Source organism: Pseudophryne corroboree, chromosome 5 (genome assembly GCF_028390025.1).
Source record: "Pseudophryne corroboree isolate aPseCor3 chromosome 5, aPseCor3.hap2, whole genome shotgun sequence".
Taxonomy (NCBI): Eukaryota; Metazoa; Chordata; class Amphibia; order Anura; family Myobatrachidae; genus Pseudophryne; species Pseudophryne corroboree.
The window spans coordinates 500479815-500498962 of NC_086448.1; the positions used below are offsets into that span (position 1 = coordinate 500479815).

At 48.5% G+C, this 19148-nt stretch overlaps 1 protein-coding gene across 1 annotated transcript in view; it reads right to left on the minus strand.

The window, feature by feature from the left end:
* The window catches only part of VPS4B (vacuolar protein sorting 4 homolog B), a 144447-nt gene that overhangs the window by 26493 nt on the left and 98806 nt on the right, over window positions 1-19148 (minus strand). The window contains exons 7-8 of the mRNA XM_063923019.1: window positions 18939-19087; window positions 18775-18856 (exon numbers count right to left, since the gene is read on the minus strand). Of these exons, the coding sequence (XP_063779089.1) occupies window positions 18775-18856; window positions 18939-19087 (231 nt within the window). The remainder of the gene's footprint in view (window positions 1-18774; window positions 18857-18938; window positions 19088-19148) is intronic.

Here is a 19148-nt window from a genome sequence, read left to right on the forward strand (position 1 = left end):
TCATGCATTACACATCTGTGGTGATTTGTTAGGTTACTATGGTAACAGCCCTGCAACCTGAGCCGGTCTGTAGGGTGACCTGGATACGGAAGTGGGCGGAGCTTATATGCATGGTGGTGGGAGCACTTAAATACCGGTATGTGTAAATCACTTTTGTAATTGGCTTGATAAAAGCGCTGAACGGCGCTGAAACGTTGCCTTAAAACAGCCGACTTGTGTCATTTTTACTTGAACCTTTGAGTGCCGCCATTGGAGGGATATATGTATGTATGTATGTATGTATGTATGTATGTATGTATGTATGTATGTATGTATGTATGTATGTATGTATGGGTCCTTGAGAATAGTATAATTCACCAGGGTCTTAAAAGCAGATATCGAAGGATAGGTAGGGGCCATCCACAATCTCGCAATACACACCTTGGCCAAGGCACATAAACTGCGAGCATATAGACTCTCCCACTTAGACATTGAGTCAAGGCCTCCCATTCCCAAAAGACAAAACCTCGGGGTAAGCACAATGTCCGCTCCAGAACCGACCTGATCCCAGACCAAAATATCCGCAGCGATGGGCAGTCCCACACAAGGTGCCAAAAAGAACCCCCAGTAATCCCACATTTACGGCAAAGTGGCCTGCCCCAAACCTAGCCAGTCTGACTGGTGTCATGTAAGTTCTATGTAAAAAAAATAAATAAGATTTTACTTACCGATAAATCTATTTCTCGTAGTCCGTAGTGGATGCTGGGACTCCGTCAGGACCATGGGGAATAGCGGCTCCGCAGGAGACAGGGCACAAAATTTAAAAGTTTGACCACTAGGTGGTGTGTACTGGCTCCTCCCCCTATGACCCTCCTCCAAGCCTCAGTTAGGATACTGTGCCCGGACGAGCGTACACAATAAGGAAGGATTTTGAATCCCGGGTAAGACTCAAACCAGCCACACCAATCACACCGTACAACTTGTGATCTGAACCCAGTTAACAGTATGATAACGTAGGAGCCTCTGAAAAGATGGCTCACAACAATAAACAACCCGATTTTTTTGTAACAATAACTATGTACAAGTATTGCAGACAATCCGCACTTGGGATGGGCGCCCAGCATCCACTACGGACTACGAGAAATAGATTTATCGGTAAGTAAAATCTTATTTTCTCTGACGTCCTAGTGGATGCTGGGACTCTGTCAGGACCATGGGGATTATACCAAAGCTCCCAAACGGGCGGGAGAGTGCGGATGACTCTGCAGCACCAAATGAGAGAACTCCAGGTCCTCCTTAGCCAGGGTATCAAATTTGTAGAATTTTACAAACGTGTTCTCCCCTGACCACGTAGCTGCTCGGCAGAGTTGTAATGCCGAGACCCCTCGGGCAGCCGCCCAAGATGAGCCCACCTTCCTTGTGGAGTGGGCCTTGACAGATTTAGGCTGTGGCAAGCCTGCCACAGAATGTGCCAGTTGAATTGTGCTACAAATCCAACGAGCAATCGTCTGCTTAGAAGCAGGAGCACCCAGCTTTTTGGGTGCATATAGTATAAACAGCGAGTCAGATTTTCTGACTCCAGCCGTCCTTGAAATATATATTTTCAATGCTCTGACAACGTCCAGCAACTTGGAATCCTCCAAATCGCTAGTAGCCGCAGGCACCACAATAGGCTGGTTCAGGTGAAACGCTGATACCACCTTAGGCAGAAAATGAGGACGCGTCCTCAATTCTGCCCTGTCCGAATGGAAAATCAGATATGGGCTTTTATATGATAAAGCTGCCAATTCTGACACTCTCCTGGCTGAAGCCAGAAGCATGGTTACTTTCCATGTAAGATATTTCAAATCTACCGATTTGAGTGGCTCAAACCAATGGGATTTGAGAAAATCCAAAACTACATTGAGATCCCACGGTGCCACTGGGGGCGCAACCGGGGGCTGTATATGTAGTACTCCTTTTACAAAAGTCTGAACTTCAGGAACTGAAGCCAATTCTTTCTGGAAGAATATCGACAGGGCCGAAATTTGAACCTTAATGGACCCTAATTTGAGGCCCATAGATAATCCTGTTTGCAGGAAATGTAGGAATCGACCCAGTTGAAATTCCTCTGTCAGGGCCTTCCTGGCCTCACACCATGCAACATATTTTCTCCAAATGCGGTGATAATGTTGTGCAGTCACCTCCTTCCTGGCTTTGACCAGGTAGGGATGACCTCTTCCGGAATGCCTTTTTCCCTTAGGATCCGGCGTTCAACCGCCATGCCGTCAAACGCAGCCGCGGTAAGTCTTGGAATAGACACGGTCCCTGCTGAAGCAGGTCCCTTCTTAGAGGTAGAGGCCACGGATCTTCCGTGAGCATCTCCTGAAGTTCCGGGTACCAAGTCCTTCTTGGCCAGTCCGGAGCCACGAGTATCGTTCTTACTCCCCTTTGCCGTATAATTCTCAGTACCTTGGGTATGAGAGGCAGAGGAGGGAACACATACACTGACTGGTACATCCATGGTGTTACCAGAGCGTCCACAGCTATTGCCTGAGGGTCTCTTGACCTGGCGCAATACCTGTCCAGTTTTTTGTTGAGGCGGGACGCCATCATGTCCACCATTGGTCTTTCCCAATGGACCACAATCATGTGGAAGACTTCTGGATGAAGTCCCCACTCTCCCGGGTGAAGATCGTGTCTGCTGAGGAAGTCTGCTTCCCAGTTGTCCACTCCCGGAATGAACACTGCTGACAGTGCTATCACATGATTTTCCGCCCAGCGAAGAATCCTTGCAGCTTCTGCCATTGCCCTCCTGCTTCTTGTGCCGCCCTGTCTGTTTACGTGGGCGACTGCCGTGATGTTGTCCGACTGGATCAACACCGGCTGACCCTGAAGCAGAGGTTTTGCCAGGCTTAGAGCATTGTAGATTGCTCTTAGCTCCAGTATATTTATGTGAAGAGACGTTTCCAGGCTTGACCACACGCCCTGGAAGTTTCTTCCTCGTGTGACCGCTCCCCAGCCTCTCAGGCTGGCATCCGTGGTCACTAGGACCCAGTTCTGTATGCCGAATCTGCGGCCCTCTAACAGATGAGTACTCTGCAACCACCATAGCAGAGAGACCCTTGTCCTTGTCGACAATTTTATCCGCTGATGCATCTGTAGATGCGATCCGGACCATTTGTCTAGCAGATCCCACTGAAAAATTCGTGCATGGAATCTGCCGAATGGAATCGCTTCGTAAGAAGCCACCATTTTTCCCAGGACTCTTGTGCATTGATGCACAGACACTGTCCCTGGTTTTAGGAGGTTCCTGACTAGTTCGGATAACTCCCTGGCTTTCTCCTCCGGAAGAAATACCTTTTTCTGAACAGTGTCCAGAATCATCCCTAGGAACAGCAGACGTGTCGTCGGGATCAGTTGGGATTTTGGAAAATTCAGAATCCACCCGTGCTGTTGGAGCACTACTTGAGTTAGTGCTACTCCGACCTCCAGCTGTTCTCTGGATCTTGCCCTTATCAGGAGATCGTCCAAGTAAGGGATAATTAATACGCCTTCTCTTCGAAGAAGAATCATCATTTCGGCCATTACCTTGGTAAAGACCCTGGGTGCCGTGGACAATCCAAACGGCAGCGTCTGAAACGGATGACAGTTTTGTACCACGAACCTGAGGTACCCTTGGTGTGAAGGGCAAATTGGGACATGAAGGTAAGCATCCTTGATGTCCAAGGACACCATAAAATCCCCCTCTTCCAGATTCGCTATCACTGCTCTGAGTGACTCCATCTTGAACTTGAATTTTTGTATGTACAGGTTCAGAGATTTCAGATTTAGAATAGGTCTTACCGAGCCGTCCGGCTTCGGTACCACAAATAGCGTGGAGTAATACCCCTTTCCCTGTTGTAGAAGGGGTACCTTGACTATCACCTGCTGAGAATACAGCTTGTGAATGGCTTCCAATACCGTCGCCCTGTCGGAGGGAGACGTTGGCAAAGCAGACTTTAGGAACCGGCGAGGGGGAGACTTCTCGAATTCCAACCTGTAACCCTGAGATACTACCTGCAGGATCCAGGGGTCCACCTGCGAGTGAGCCCACTGTGCGCTGAAATTCTTGAGGCGACCCCCCACCGCCCCTGAGTCCGCTTGTACGGTCCCAGCGTCATGCTGAGGCCTTTGCAGAAGCCGGGGAGGACTTCTGCTCCTGGGAAGGGGCTGCTTGGTGCAGTCTCTTACCCTTTCCTTTGCCTCGGGGCAAATATGAATGTCCTTTTGCTCGCTTGTTCTTATAGGAACGAAAGGACTGCGGCTGAAATGACTGCGGCTTTTTCTGTTGGGAGGGGACTTGAGGTAAAAAGGTGGACTTCCCGGCTGTTGCCGTGGCTACCAAATCCGATAGACCGACCCCAAATAATTCCTCTCCTTTATACGGCAATACTTCCATATGCCGTTTGGAATCCGCATCGCCTGACCACTGTCGTGTCCATAGACTTCTTCTGGCAGATATGGACATCGCACTTACTCTTGATGCCAGAGTGCAGATATCTCTCTGTGCATCTCGCATATAAAGGAACGCATCCTTTAATTGCTCTATAGTCAATAAAATACTGTCCCTATCCAGGGTATCAATATTTTCAGTCAGGGAATCCGACCAAGCCACCCCAGCACTGCACATCCAGGCTGAGGCGATTGCTGGTCGCAGTATAACACCAGTATGTGTGTATATACTTTTTAGAGTATTTTCCAGCCTCCTATCAGCTGGATCCTTGAGGGCGGCCGTATCAGGAGACGGTAACGCCACTTGTTTGGATAAACGTGTGAGCGCCTTGTCCACCCTAGGGGGTGTTTCCCAGCGCGCCCTAACCTCTGGCGGGAAAGGGTATAATGCCAATAACTTCTTTGAAATTAGCAGTTTTTTATCAGGGGTAACCCACGCTTCATCACACACGTCATTCAATTCCTCTGATTCAGGAAAAACTACAGGTAGTTTTTTCAGACCCCACATAATACTCCTTTTTGTGGTACTTGCAGTATCAGAGATATGCAAAGCCTCCTTCATTGCCGTGATCATATAACGTGTGGCCCTACTGGAAAATACGTTTGTTTCTTCACCGTCGACACTGGATTCAGTGTCAGTGTCTGGGTCTGTGTCGACCGACTGAGGTAAAGGGCGTTTTACAGCCCCTGACGGTGTCTGAGACGCCTGGACAGGTACTAACTGGTTTGCCGGCTGTCTCATGTCGTCAACCGACTTTTGTAGCGTGCTGACACTATCCCGTAATTCCATAAACAAAGCCATCCATTCTGGTGTCGACTCCCTAGGGGGTGACATCACCATTACAGGCAATTGCTCCGCCTCCACGCCAACATCGTCCTCATACATGTCGACACACGTACCGACACACAGCAGACACACAGGGAATGCTCTGATAGAAGACAGGACCCCACTAGCCCTTTGGGGAGACAGAGGGAGAGTTTGCCAGCACACACCCAAGCGCTATAAATATATATAGGAACAACCTTAATAAGTGTGTTCCCTTTATAGCAGCTCAAATATTATAAATATCGCCAATAAGTGCCCCCCCTCTCTGTTTTTACCCTGTTTCTGTAGTGCAGTGCAGGGGAGAGTCCTGGGAGCCTTCCTCGCAGCGGAGCTGGGCAGGAAAATGGCGCTGTGTGCTGAGGAGAATAGGCCCCGCCCCCTTTTCGGCGGGCTTCTTCTCCCGGTTTTTTTGGAACCTGGCAGGGGTTAAATACATCCATATAGCCCCAGGGGCTATATGTGATATATTTTAGCCAGAATAGGTATATTACATTGCTGCCCAGGGCGCCCCCCCCAGCGCCCTGCACCCTCAGTGACCGCTGGTGTGAAGTGTGCGGAGAGCAATGGCGCACAGCTGCAGTGCTGTGCGCTACCTCATGAAGACTGAGACGTCTTCTGCCGCCGGTTTCTGGACCTCTTCTCTATTCGGCATCTGCAAGGGGGTCGGCGGCGCGGCTCCGGTGACCCATCCAGGCTGTACCTGTGATCGTCCCTCTGGAGCTAGTGTCCAGTAGCCTAAGAAGCAAATCCATCCTGCACGCAGGTGAGTTCACTTCTTCTCCCCTAAGTCCCTCGTTGCAGTGAGCCTGTTGCCAGCAGGACTCACTGAAAATAAAAAACCTAACAAACTTTTTCTAAGCAGCTCTTTAGGAGAGCCACCTAGATTGCACCCTGCTCGGACGGGCACAAAAACCTAACTGAGGCTTGGAGGAGGGTCATAGGGGGAGGAACCAGTACACACCACCTAGTGGTCAAACTTTTAAATTTTGTGCCCTGTCTCATGCGGAGCCGCTATTCCCCATGGTCCTGACGGAGTCCCAGCATCCACTAGGACGTCAGAGAAATAAGAATTTACTCACCGGTAATTCTATTTCTCGTAGTCCGTAGTGGATGCTGGGAACTCCGTAAGGACCATGGGGAATAGCAGGCTCCGAAGGAGGCTGGGCACTCTAGAAAGATTTATGACTACCTGGTGTGCACTGGCTCCTCCCACTATGACCCTCCTCCAAGCCTCAGTTAGGACACTGTGCCCGGACGAGCAGACATAATAAGGAAGGATTTAGAATCCCGGGTAAGACTCTTACCAGCCACACCAATCACACCGTACAACTCGTGATACTATATCCAGTTTGACAGTATGAAAACAACTGAGCCTCTCAACAGATGGCTCAACAATAACCCTTTAGTTAACAATAACTATTTACAAGTATTGCAGACAATTCGCACTTGGGATGGGCGCCCAGCATCCACTACGGACTACGAGAAATAGAATTACCGGTGAGTAAATTCTTATTTTCTCTAACGTCCTAGTGGATGCTGGGAACTCCGTAAGGACCATGGGGATTATACCAAAGCTCCCAAACGGGCGGGAGAGTGCGGATGACTCTGTAGCACCGAATGAGAGAACTCCAGGTCCTCCTCAGCCAGGGTATCAAATCTGTAGAATTTTGCAAACGTGTTTGCCCCTGACCAAGTAGCTGCTCGGCAAAGTTGTAAAGTCGAGACCCCTCGGGCAGCCGCCCAAGATGAGCCCACCTTCCTCGTGGAATGGGCATTTACAGATTTTGGCTGTGGTATGCCTGCCACAGAATGTGCAAACTGAATTGTACTACAAATCCAGCGAGCAATAGACTGCTTAGAAGCAGGAGCACCCAGCTTGTTGGGTGCATACAGGATAAACAGCGAGTCAGATTTTCTGACTCCAGCCGTCCTGGAAACATATATTTTCAGGGCCCTGACAACGTCTAGCAACTTGGAGTCCTCCAATTCACTAGTAGCCGCCGGCACCACAATAGGCTGGTTCAGGTGAAACGCTGACACCACCTTAGGGAGAAATTGGGGACGAGTCCTCAACTCTGCCCTATCCATATGGAAAATCAGATAAGGGCTTTTACATGATAAAGTCGCCAATTCTGACACTCGCCTGGCTGAAGCCAAGGCTAATAACATGACCACTTTCCACGTGAGATATTTCAGATCCACGGTTTTTAGTGGCTCAAACCAATGTGATTTTAAGAAACTCAACATCACGTTGAGATCCCAAGGTGCCACTGGAGGCACAAACGGGGGCTGAATATGCAGAACTCCTTTTACAAAAGTCTGAACTTCAGGTACTGAAGCTAGTTCTTTTTGAAAGAAAATCGACAGAGCCGAGATCTGTACTTTAATGGAGCCTAGTTTTAGGCCCATATCCACTCCTGCTTGCAGGAAATGCAGAAATCGACCTAGTTGAAATTCCTCTGTTGGGGCCTTATTGGCCTCGCACCATGCAACATATTTTCGCCATATGCGGTGATAATGCGTTGCCGTAACATCTATCCTGGCCTTAATAAGCGTAGGAATGACTTCTTCCGGAATACCCTTTTCCTTTAGGATCCGGTGTTCAACCGCCATGCCGTCAAACGCAGCCGCGGTAAGTCTTGGAACAGACAGGGCCCCTGCAGTATCAGGTCCTGTCTGAGCGGTAGAGGCCACGGGTCCTCAGAGCATCTCTTGAAGTTCCGGGTACCACGCTCGTCTTGGCCAATCCGGAACCACGAGAATTGTGTTTACTCCTCGCTTTCTTATTATTCTCAATACCTTTGGAATGAGAGGCAGAGGAGGGAACACATAAACCGACTGGTACACCCACGGTGTCACTAGAGCGTCCACAGCTATCGCCTGAGGGTCCCTTGACCTGGCGCAATATCTTTTTAACTTTTTGTTGAGACGGGACGCCATCATGTCCACCTGTGGTTTTTCCCAACGGTTTACCAGCATCTGGAAGACTTCTGGGTGAAGTCCCCACTCCCCCGGGTGGAGGTCGTGTCTGCTGAGGAAGTCTGCTTCCCAGTTGTCCACTCCCGGAATGAACACTGCTGACAGTGCTAGTACATGATTCTCCGCCCATCGGAGAATTTTTGTGGCTCCTGCCATCGCCATCCTGCTTCTTGTGCCGCCCTGTCGATTTACATGGGCGACTGCCGTGATGTTGTCTGACTGGATCAGCACCGGCTGGTGTAGGAGCAGGGCTTTTGCTCGACTTAGGGCATTGTAGATGGCCCTTAGTTCCAGAATATTTATGTGAAGGGAAGTCTCCTGACTCGACCATAGTCCTTGGAAGTTTCTTCCCTGTATGACTGCCCCCCAGCCTCGAAGGCTGGCATCCGTGGTCACCAGGACCCAGTCCTGTATTCCGAACCTGCGGCCCTCTAGAAGATGGGCACTCTGCAGCCACCACAGTAGAGACACCCTGGTTCTTGGAGACAGGGTTATTAAGCGATGCATCTGAAGATGCGATCTGGACCACTGGTCCAACAGGTCCCACTGAAAGATTCTGGCATGGAACCTGCCGAAGGGAATTGCTTCGTAAGAAGCTACCATCTTTCCCAGGACCCGTGTGCAGCGATGCACTGATACCTGTTTTGGTTTCAGGAGGTCTCTGACTAGAGATGACAACTCCCTGGCTTTCTCCTCCGGGAGAAACACTTTCTTCTGGACTGTATCCAGAATCATACCCAGGAACAGTAGCCGTGTCGTCGGAACCAGCTGTGACTTTGGGATATTCAGAATCCAGCCGTGCTGGTGCAGCACCTCCTGAGATAGTGCTACTCCCACCAACAACTGTTCCTTGGACCTCGCTTTTATTAGGAGATCGTCCAAGTACGGGATAATTAAAACTCCCTTTCTTCGAAGGAGTATCATCATTTCTGCCATAACCTTGGTAAATACCCTCGGTGCCGTGGACAGTCCAAACGGCAGCGTCTGGAATTGGTAATGGCAATCCTGTACCACAAATCTGAGGTACTCCTGGTGAGGAGGGTAAATGGGGACATGCAAGTAAGCATCCTTGATGTCCAGGGATACCATGTAATCCCCCTCGTCCAGGCTTGCAATAACCGCCCTGAGCGATTCCATCTTGAACTTGAATTTCTTTATGTACGTGTTCAAGGATTTCAAATTTAGAATGGGTCTCACCGAACCGTCCGGTTTCGGTACCACAAATAGTGTGGAATAATAACCCCGGCCTTGTTGAAGTAGGGGTACCTTGATTATCACCTGCTGGGAATACAGCTTGTGAATTGCCGCTAGCACCGCCTCCCTGTCTGAGGGAGCAATCGGCAAGGCAGATTTTAGGAACCGGTGGGGTGGGGACGCCTCGAATTCCAGCTTGTACCCCTGAGATACTATTTGCAGGATCCAGGGATCCACCTGTGAGCGAACCCACTGATCGCTGAAATTTTTGAGGCGACCCCCCACCGTACCTGGCTCCGCCTGTGGAGCCCCACCGTCATGCGGCGGACTTGGAAGAAGAAGCGGGGGAGGACTTTTGCTCCTGGGAACCTGCTGTTTGTTGCAGCCTTTTTCCCCTACCTCTGCCTCTGGACAGAAAGGACCCGCCTTTTCCACGCCTGTTTTTCTGGGTCCGAAAGGACTGAACCTGATAAAACGGCGCCTTCTTACGCTGTGAGGGGACATGGGGTAAAAATGCTGACTTCCCAGACGTTGCTGTGGAAACTAGGTCCGAGAGAACATCCCCAAATAATTCCTCACCCTTATATGGTAACACTTCCATGTGCTTTTTTGAATCTGCATCTCCTGTCCACTGGCGAGTCCATAAGCCTCTCCTAGCAGAAATGGACAATGCACTTACTTTAGATGCCAGTCGGCAGATTTCCCTTTGTGCATCTCTCATATATAAGACTGAGTCTCTTATATGGTCTATGGTTAACAGGATCGTGTCTCTGTCTAATGTGTCAATATTTTCTGACAGTTTATCTGACCACGCAGCGGCAGCACTGCACATCCAAGCTGACGCAATAACTGGCCTAAGTATAATGCCTGTGTGTGTATATACAGACTTCAGGATCGCCTCCTGCTTTCTATCAGCAGGTTCCTTGAGGGCGGCCGTATCCGGAGACGGTAGTGCCACCTTTTTAGACAAACGTGTGAGCGCTTTATCCATTTTAGGGGGTGTTTCCCAACGTGACCTATTCTCTGGCGGGAAAGGGAACGCCATTAGTACCTTCTTAGGAATTACCAATTTTTTATCAGGGAAAGCCCACGCTTCTTCACACACTTCATTTAATTCATCTGATGGGGGAAAAACTACGGGTAGTTTTTTCTCTCCAAACATAATACCCTTTTTAGTGGTACCTGTAGTTATATCAGAAATGTGTAACACCTCTTTCATTGCCTCAATCATGCAGTGAATGGCCTTAGTGGGCATCAGGTTAGACTCATCGTCGTCGACACTGGTGTCAGTATCAGTGTCGACATCTGGGTCTGCTTGAGGTAGCGGGCGTTTTAGAGCCCCTGACGACCCATGCGACGCCTGGGCAGGCACGAGCTGAGAAGTCGGCTGTCCCCCATTTGGCATGTCGTCGATTTTCTTATATAAGGAGTCTATACGTGCACTCATTACTTTCCATAAGCCCATCCACTCAGGTGTCTGCCCCGCAGGGGGTGACATCCCTTCTAAAGGCATCTGCTCCGCCTCCACATCATTATCCTCATCAAACATGTCGACACAGCCGTACCGACACACCGCACACACACAAGGAATGCTCCGAATGAGGACAGAACCCACAAAAGCCCTTTGGGGGGACAGAGTGAGAGTATGCCAGCACACACCAGAGCGCTATATAATGCAGGGACTAACTGAGTTATGTCCCCTATAGCTGCTTTTTATTATATATATATATATATATATATATATATAGCGCCTAAATTTAGTGCCCCCCCTCTCTGTTTTTACCCTGTTCTGTAGTGTAGACTGCAGGGGAGAGCCAGGGAGCTTCCTTCCAGCGGATCTGTGAAGGAGAAATGGCGCCAGTGTGTCTGAGGGAGATAGCTCCGCCCCTTTTCCGCGGCCTATTCTCCCGCTTTTTTCTGGATTCTGGCAGGGGTATTTACCACATATATAGCCTCTGGGGCTATATATTGTGGTATTTTTGCCAGCCAAGGTGTTTTTATTGCTACTCAGGGCGCCCCCCCCAAGCGCCCTGCACCCTCAGTGACCGGAGTGTGAAGTGTGCATGAGGAGCAATGGCGCACAGCTGCAGTGCTGTGCGCTACCTTGGTGAAGACTGATGTCTTCTGCCGCCGTTTTTCAGGACCTCTTCTTGCTTCTGGCTCTGTAAGGGGGACGGCGGCGCGGCTCCGGGACCGAACACCAAGGACTGGGCCTGCGGTCGATCCCTCTGGAGCTAATGGTGTCCAGTAGCCTAAGAAGCCCAATCCGGCTGCAAGCAGGCGAGTTCGCTTCTTCTCCCCTTAGTCCCTCGCTGCAGTGAGCCTGTTGCCAGCAGGTCTCACTGAAAATAAAAAACCTAAACTATACTTTCTTTCTAAGGGCTCAGGAGAGCCCCTAGTGTGCATCCAACCTCGGCCGGGCACGAAATCTAACTGAGGCTTGGAGGAGGGTCATAGTGGGAGGAGCCAGTGCACACCAGGTAGTCATAAATCTTTCTAGAGTGCCCAGCCTCCTTCGGAGCCCGCTATTCCCCATGGTCCTTACGGAGTTCCCAGCATCCACTAGGACGTTAGAGAAAAGAAGAAAAGAAAGAGCTGTATCTGTTGAAATCTAGGGGACTTTGTAACCAAACTTGAGTACTCAAGGGCATAGGGCAGTCTTCTGCATCTATTGGGCCCAGATCACCCTCCCACCTCTCACTGAGACGAGAAAGTGGGTCAGAGTGAAGTTTAGTTAGGAGGTATGAGTAGGTGAAAGAAATCGCCTTAACTCGACCCAGTTTACTTACAAAATGTCTTAATGGGAAATGGGAGGATCATAGGGGGCGAAGTCTTAGGGGCGAACCGAGACTGTAGGGCATGTCGAAGTTGTAGGTAAGTATGAGTTGGGTATATGAAACTCATCCTTCAACTGCTGGAAAGATTTTAAAGTGCCAACACTATACATTTGGGATATGGAGACTATTGAATAAGAAGCCCAAACCTCTCTACCCTCTAAGGTTTTCAATTCAGGGAGCCAAGCAGAGTACCAGAGGGGAGTATCCGGGTCCAGGTCGTCAAAACCAAGAAGGACTCTCATGGGACGCCAAATCTTTGCAGCCTGAAAGACAATGGGAGGTGAAACCCGAGACATATGCCCGCTCAGAAGGACCTGTGTGGGAGAGAGGCCTGGATAATAACATTGGAGAAACACCCAATGTAGCGAGCCCTCATCACTACCCTGTACCCAGATACTAATTTGTGACAGCTGAGTGGCGTAGTAATACAATTGAAAATTAGGCAAAGCCAATCCACCATCAACTTTTTGTCTGGTGAGAACATTCAACTGTATTCTAGGTCTTCTATTGGCCCATACCAAAGATGATAAAATACTATTCAATTTCCTAAAATATATAACAGATATGGCAAAATAATATGCAAAATTTTTGGTAGCAATATCATTTTGATGAGGCTAACTCTGCTGGACACCGTTAATGGGAGTTTACACCAAGATTTTGATTTACGTGTAATCTGTTGCACGAGTGGGTCAAGGTTTAGAGGTATGAAGTCAGAGGGATTATTCGTAATATGGATACCTAGGTATTTAAATTGATTTGTCCAACAAAGTGGCAAAGAAATTTTTGGAATATTGGGAGGGGGGCCAATGACAGGCATAATAAATGACTTCGTCCAATTGACATGAAGGCCAGAGACGTTGCCAAAGTCCTCCATGACCTGTAATAGAACGGGCATAGATGTAGCATAGTCATGCAGGAACAACAGATCGTCAGCATAAAGGGCAACCTTGTCCATCCGAGGGCCTGTAGTAATACCTACAGTGTCAGGATGTGATCGCATTAAACAAGCCAAAGGCTCGATAGCTATGGCAAACAATGTAGGGGAGAGGGGGCATCCCTGTCTGGTGCCCCGGGACAGATTAAAAGAGGAGGAAATATATCTGTTTACGGAGATCCTGGCACTTGGACTTTGGTATAGCAGTTTAGTCCACTGTATATAGTTAGGGCCGAAGCCCATACCTCTCATGACTTCCCACAGATACGACCACTCAACGCTGTCAAAAAGCCTTGGCCGCGTCCAACGAGATCACGACCAAGTCAGAGGGAAAGTCGTGCGGGCATTGCAGTATGGTATACAATCTGTGCAAGTTGATAGAGGAGGACACACCAGGCATAAAGCCGGATTGATCCTGATTAATTATAGAGGAGATCACAGTGTTAAGCCTAATCGCTAAAATTTTTGCCAGGATCTTAGCATCGGTGGGAATATGAGAGATTGGCCTGTAGGAATCTAAGAGCCTGGGGTCCTTATCAGGTTTCGGCAGGAGTTTAATAATATCCTCAGACATGGAGGGGGGAAGTTGATTGCTAGTGGATAAATCTAAAAATAAAGAATGGAACCTGGGGCCAAAAAAATCTGTGTGTTGTTTGTATAGTTCATTAGGTAGTCTGTCAGAACCCGGGGATTTACCATTGGGAGACAGACCCAGTGCCGCAGTCCCCTCATCCAATGTAATAGGAGCGTCTAAGAAGGCACAAGCCTCAGGGGAGAGTTTGGGGAGGGATATACGCTCCACATATTGACGGAGGTCAGTGTCGGAGCAAGCCAGCCGAGACCGATACACATTCTCGTAGTAGGACAGAAACAGCTGCGCAATGTCAGGCGTAGTGTCAACAATAGTCTGTCATAATAAACTAAATGAGCCAAGAAGCAGCCAGGTCTATCCGCTTGCATGTATAAATTAGTGGCTCGAAATAAAAGAGAATGTGAGTTGGCATCAGCAAGATTTAAGGGTTAACCAAGCCGACTGAGCCGCCAACCAGCGTGTCTTAAGCGCAGGGGTGCCATTTGTCAAGTATTGGAGTCTCCAGTTCCCTAAAGTCAGATTCAAGTGTTTTCGCTTTCTCTCTATTAGACACTTTATGGGCAGCTATCCGTCCAATCAACGTGCCTCGTAGAAAAGCCTTGAACGAATCCCAAACTACAGACACAGGGGCCGTACCTACATTGTTTGCGAAGTATCCCTCGCACTGAGATTCAAGGTCTGAACAGTCACCCAACTGGACCAGCCAAGAAGGGTGTAATTTCCAACAGGACTTTCCCCTCTGGTACTCCACATTAAGTGACATCATTATAGGTGAATGATCAGGGACACCTCTAGCCTCGTTGTGAACACCTGAAATTTTAGGCAACAGTGCAGGGGAAATCAGGATCAGGTCAATTCTAGAGAAGGAGCTATGCGTGCTACAAAAACAAGAAAATTGCAGAAGCGTAGGAAAGAGTCCTCCAGACATCCACCCACTGTAAACTACACACAAAATCAGCAAATTTAGTAGGCCCCCACCCACCCCAGGTGCAGGAGGAGACTCCCACCTATCCAGGGAGACATTGAGAACATTATTGAAATCCCTTAAACAGACAACGGGGGTGGAAGGGGAAGAGTCAATAAACGAGGTGGCCTTTTGCAAAACTTCATAAGAGAACGGAGCAGGCACATAAACAGACAAAAGGAAAAAGGCTGGGAACTCTGTTTACATTCAATAAATACATATCTACCATACGGGTTAGTGCCAACCGTAAGTAACTCAAATTGCACAGTCTTTTTAATCAAAACAGACACAGCACGAGAGAAGGATGAGTGTGTGGAGTAGTAAGCCCACCCAGGGTCTGCGGAGCAACAGCAGTGTGGTTCCTTCTAAATGGGTCTCACTTAAGCAAACTATAGCCGGACCATATTTCCCATTCATTTTAAGCACTAGGGAACGTTTTATTTTATTGTTAACACCGCGGACATTCCAAGCCAAAAAAAGTTTCCTTTTTTTTCCCATCATCCCCATGCGCCATTCTTCTTCCTCTTCTCTAATTTTTTCTTTTCCATTCATATCTTTATATTCTTCTGTCACAAGCCAATTTTCAGCTGGTCTCGTGAATTGGCCCACGCTATGTTTTTATAATATTTTGATGTATACTAGTGCTTTCAATAAATCATTGTGGAAATATATTCAAATTAAAGTAGATTTTTTCTGGTAATGTTTTGATAGTGTGTGTAAGACTTTCATTCCTTATTTACTTGTGTAAACTAGTATAAAAAGTATGAATTATAATTAAAAGCTTTAAAGAACATCTACAAACAACTAAACACTACTCGGTGGTAACACCTATTCATTTTCATATTATTTCTTTTTTTTCTTAAACACTTAAAAAAAATGTTTTTAAAATAGGATTTTAAATAGCTACCGGTAAATCCTTTTCTTGTAGTCCATAAGGGATACTGGGGTTCACTTAGTACAATGGGGACGTCCCAAAGCTTCCAGAACACATGGGAACATGCAGAGACGTCTGTAGCACCGCCTGCCCAAACCTAGTATCCTCTTTGGCCAGGGTATCATACTTGTAGAACTTCACAAAGGTGTTCTTCCCTGACCAGGTAGCAGCTCGGCATAGCTGCAAGGCAGAGACTCCACGAGCACCCGCCCAGGAAGACCCCACTGATCTTGTAGAGTGGGCCTTCAGAGAATGTGGATCAAGTAAGGCTGCCGACACATAGGCCTGTTGGATAGTCGACTGAAACCAACGAGCAATGGACTGCTTAGAAGCAGGGCAACCCATTTTCTGTGCATCATATAGCACAAACAGGGAATCCGTCTTTCTGATCCGAGCCATCCTCTTGACGTAGATCTTCAAGGCTCGCACAGCATCTAAAGCCTCCAGAGGAGCAGAAGAGCCAGAACCACAATAGGTTGTTTTAAATGGAATGCAGAGACAACTTTTGGCAGGAACTGCTGCCAAGTCCTGAGCCCTGGACTCTGATTCCGGATTCGCTTTAGCACCCTTGGGAGCAGAGGAATCTAAGGAAAACAGGTAGACCAACCGGTAAGGCCAAGCAATCGTCAGTGCATCTACTGCCCTCGCCTGAAGGTCCCTGGTTGTTGAACAATACCATGGAAACTTCTTGTTGAGTCGAAATGTCATCATGTCTATCTGTGGACAGCCCCACAGATTGCTGATCTATCGAAACACCTGCTGGTGTAGGCCCCACTCCCGCAGGTGGAGATCGTGACAACTGATGATGAAGTCCGCCTCCCAGTTGTCCACCCCCGGAATGAAGATGGCCGACATTGCTCTTGCATTTCTTTCCACCCAGAGGAGTATCCTTGCAGGCTCTTCTTTTTGTCCCTCCTTGTTGATTGATGTAAGCCACGGCAGTGGCGTTGTCCGACTGAACCTGAACAGTTCGAACCCGGAGCAAAGGAGAGGCCTGAAGCAGAACGATGTAGATCGCCCGAAGTTCCAGAATGTTGATCGGAAGTAGGGCTTCGTGGGCTGACCACCTGTCCTGGAACTGAGCCCCTTGGGTGACAGCTCCCCATTCCCTCAGACTCCCATCTGTTGTGAGAAGGATCAAATCCTGAGTCCCGAAACTCTGAACTTCCAGTAGGTTTGAGGACTGTAGCCACCACAGGAGGGAAATCCTGGCATGAGGTGATAATGGTAAAATCCGATGCCTCTGTAGGTGCACAATTCGGAACACTTGCTTAGTAGAGCCAATTGAAATGTTCTGGCATGGAACCTTCCGTACTGGATCGCCTCGTATGAGGCTACCATCTTTCCCAACAATCGTATGCAAAGATGGATGGATAGCAGAGTCGGCCATAGGGCCGCTCTGACCATTTCCTGAAGCATCCTTGCTTTGTCCTCTGGGAGGAATACTTTCTGAGCTACTGTGTCCAGAAACATTCCCAGGAACAGGAGCTGCTGAGTAGTCTCCAGGTGGGACTTCTGCAAATTGAGAATCCACCCATGTTGTGACAGAAGCTGAATAGTGCGGTCTATGCTGAACAATAGAAGCTCCCGGGTTCTCGCTTTTATCAAGAGATCGTCCAGGTAAGGGACGATATTTACCCCCTGGACTAGGAGCTGGAGCATCGTTTCCGCCATTACCTTCGTGAAGACCCTCGGAGCTGTGGACAGTCCGAAGGGTGTCGCCTGGAACTGGTAGTGATCGTTCATCAGGGCGAACCAGAGGTTAAGTCTTGTGAGGCGGCCAAATTGGATTACAGAGATAAGCGTCCTTTATGTCCAGTGAGACCATAAACTCCTGTTCTTCCAGACCCACAAATACTACTCGAAAGGATTCCATCTTGAACTTGAAAACCTTTATGTAAGGTTTCAAGGATTTTAGATTCAAAATGGGTCTTACCGAACCGTCCTGTTTCGGTTCCACAAACAGGTTGGAGTAGTAACCCTTTCCCTGTTGTTGTAGTGGCACTGGCACAATGACTTGGGACTGGACCAACTTTTGGATGGCCTGTTGCAGCGTAATTCGAGAATCCTCCAAATCGTAGGGGAGGAGCACTGTTGAACTCCAGCTTGTAGCCCTGAGAAAGTAGGTGCGGTGTTTGGCCCTGAGTGTGCGGCATGCTGTGATTGCGACAGCTAAGGCGCAGTGCTCCGCTGTACAACAACCTCTCAGGACGGTGGTCCTGCAGCGGGGAAGCGGCTCTGATTCCTGAAGAGACCGGTAATCGCCCCCCGCCTAACTCCCACGGTGCAGGTATGCTGTTGCCCAAACAGCATACCGAAAATAATAAAGTTTTAAAATAAACTGAAGAAAACTCTCGGGAGCTCCAGAGTGTGCATCCTCTCCTGAGGGCACATTTTTCTAAACTGCCTGTGGGAGGGGGTATAGAGGGGAGGAGCCAGCTCACCCAGCTGAAGAAATTTAAAGTGCACCAGCTCCTTTGGACCCCATCTATACCCCATCGTACTACGTGAACCCCCAGTATACCTTATGGATGCTAGAGAAAAACCAACAATAAATGTTTACTGTATATAAAACTTGCATTTGTGTATGGATACCAGTTTTTGCAATGCTGCCCAACCTTCCAGTTGTAGACAGGATGGGACTACATACCTACCTCACCAGCCATCCTAATGAATATGAAAAACCTTACAAACCATAAGGGGGGTACTCACGGAGAGATCCATGCTTAAAATCTAAGCAATCTGACTAGATTGCTTAGATTTTAAGCACAGATCACTCGTGTGTAGCCCCCTCAGCGATAGCGATGCGCGGCCCCGCACATCGCTATCGCCGCTGCTAGATTAGCCTGCATGCAGGCTCAATCTAGCAGGTCGCTCATTTCACCCGCTGGGTGAAATGAGCGGTCCCCGTCCTCCCCCAGCAACGCTCAGCACACATCGCGCTGTGCTGAGCGGCAGGAGAGATGTGTGCTGAGCAGTTCGCTCAGCACACATCTCTCCCGTGTATACCCCCCTATATATTTTGGTTGCCAGAACAATAGAAAACAGCGAATATAACATACCGCCTCCGTATTGCAGAATCCAATACCCATGGTATATTTGTGGCTCCAAGAACTAAAATGCCTTCGTTGTCAACTCCAACACCTATATATTAATTTAAAATAAAAAGTTACAATTGACATTAGAGACTGCCTAGCAACTTAGACAAAATATTATGACAACTTGCCTTGCATCTGGACCAAGAACTCCGTTTTAATTCTGCGACCAGCTTCACTTTCATTCTCACTTCTTGAGCCACACAGTGAGTCAACCTCATCAATGAAGATGATTGAAGGCTTGTGTTCTCTGGCAAGCTGAAATAAAGTCTTCACCAATCTGCAATACAATATTGATGCCTCAGTACTCCTCTCATTCATGCAAACACCAGCACTACTTA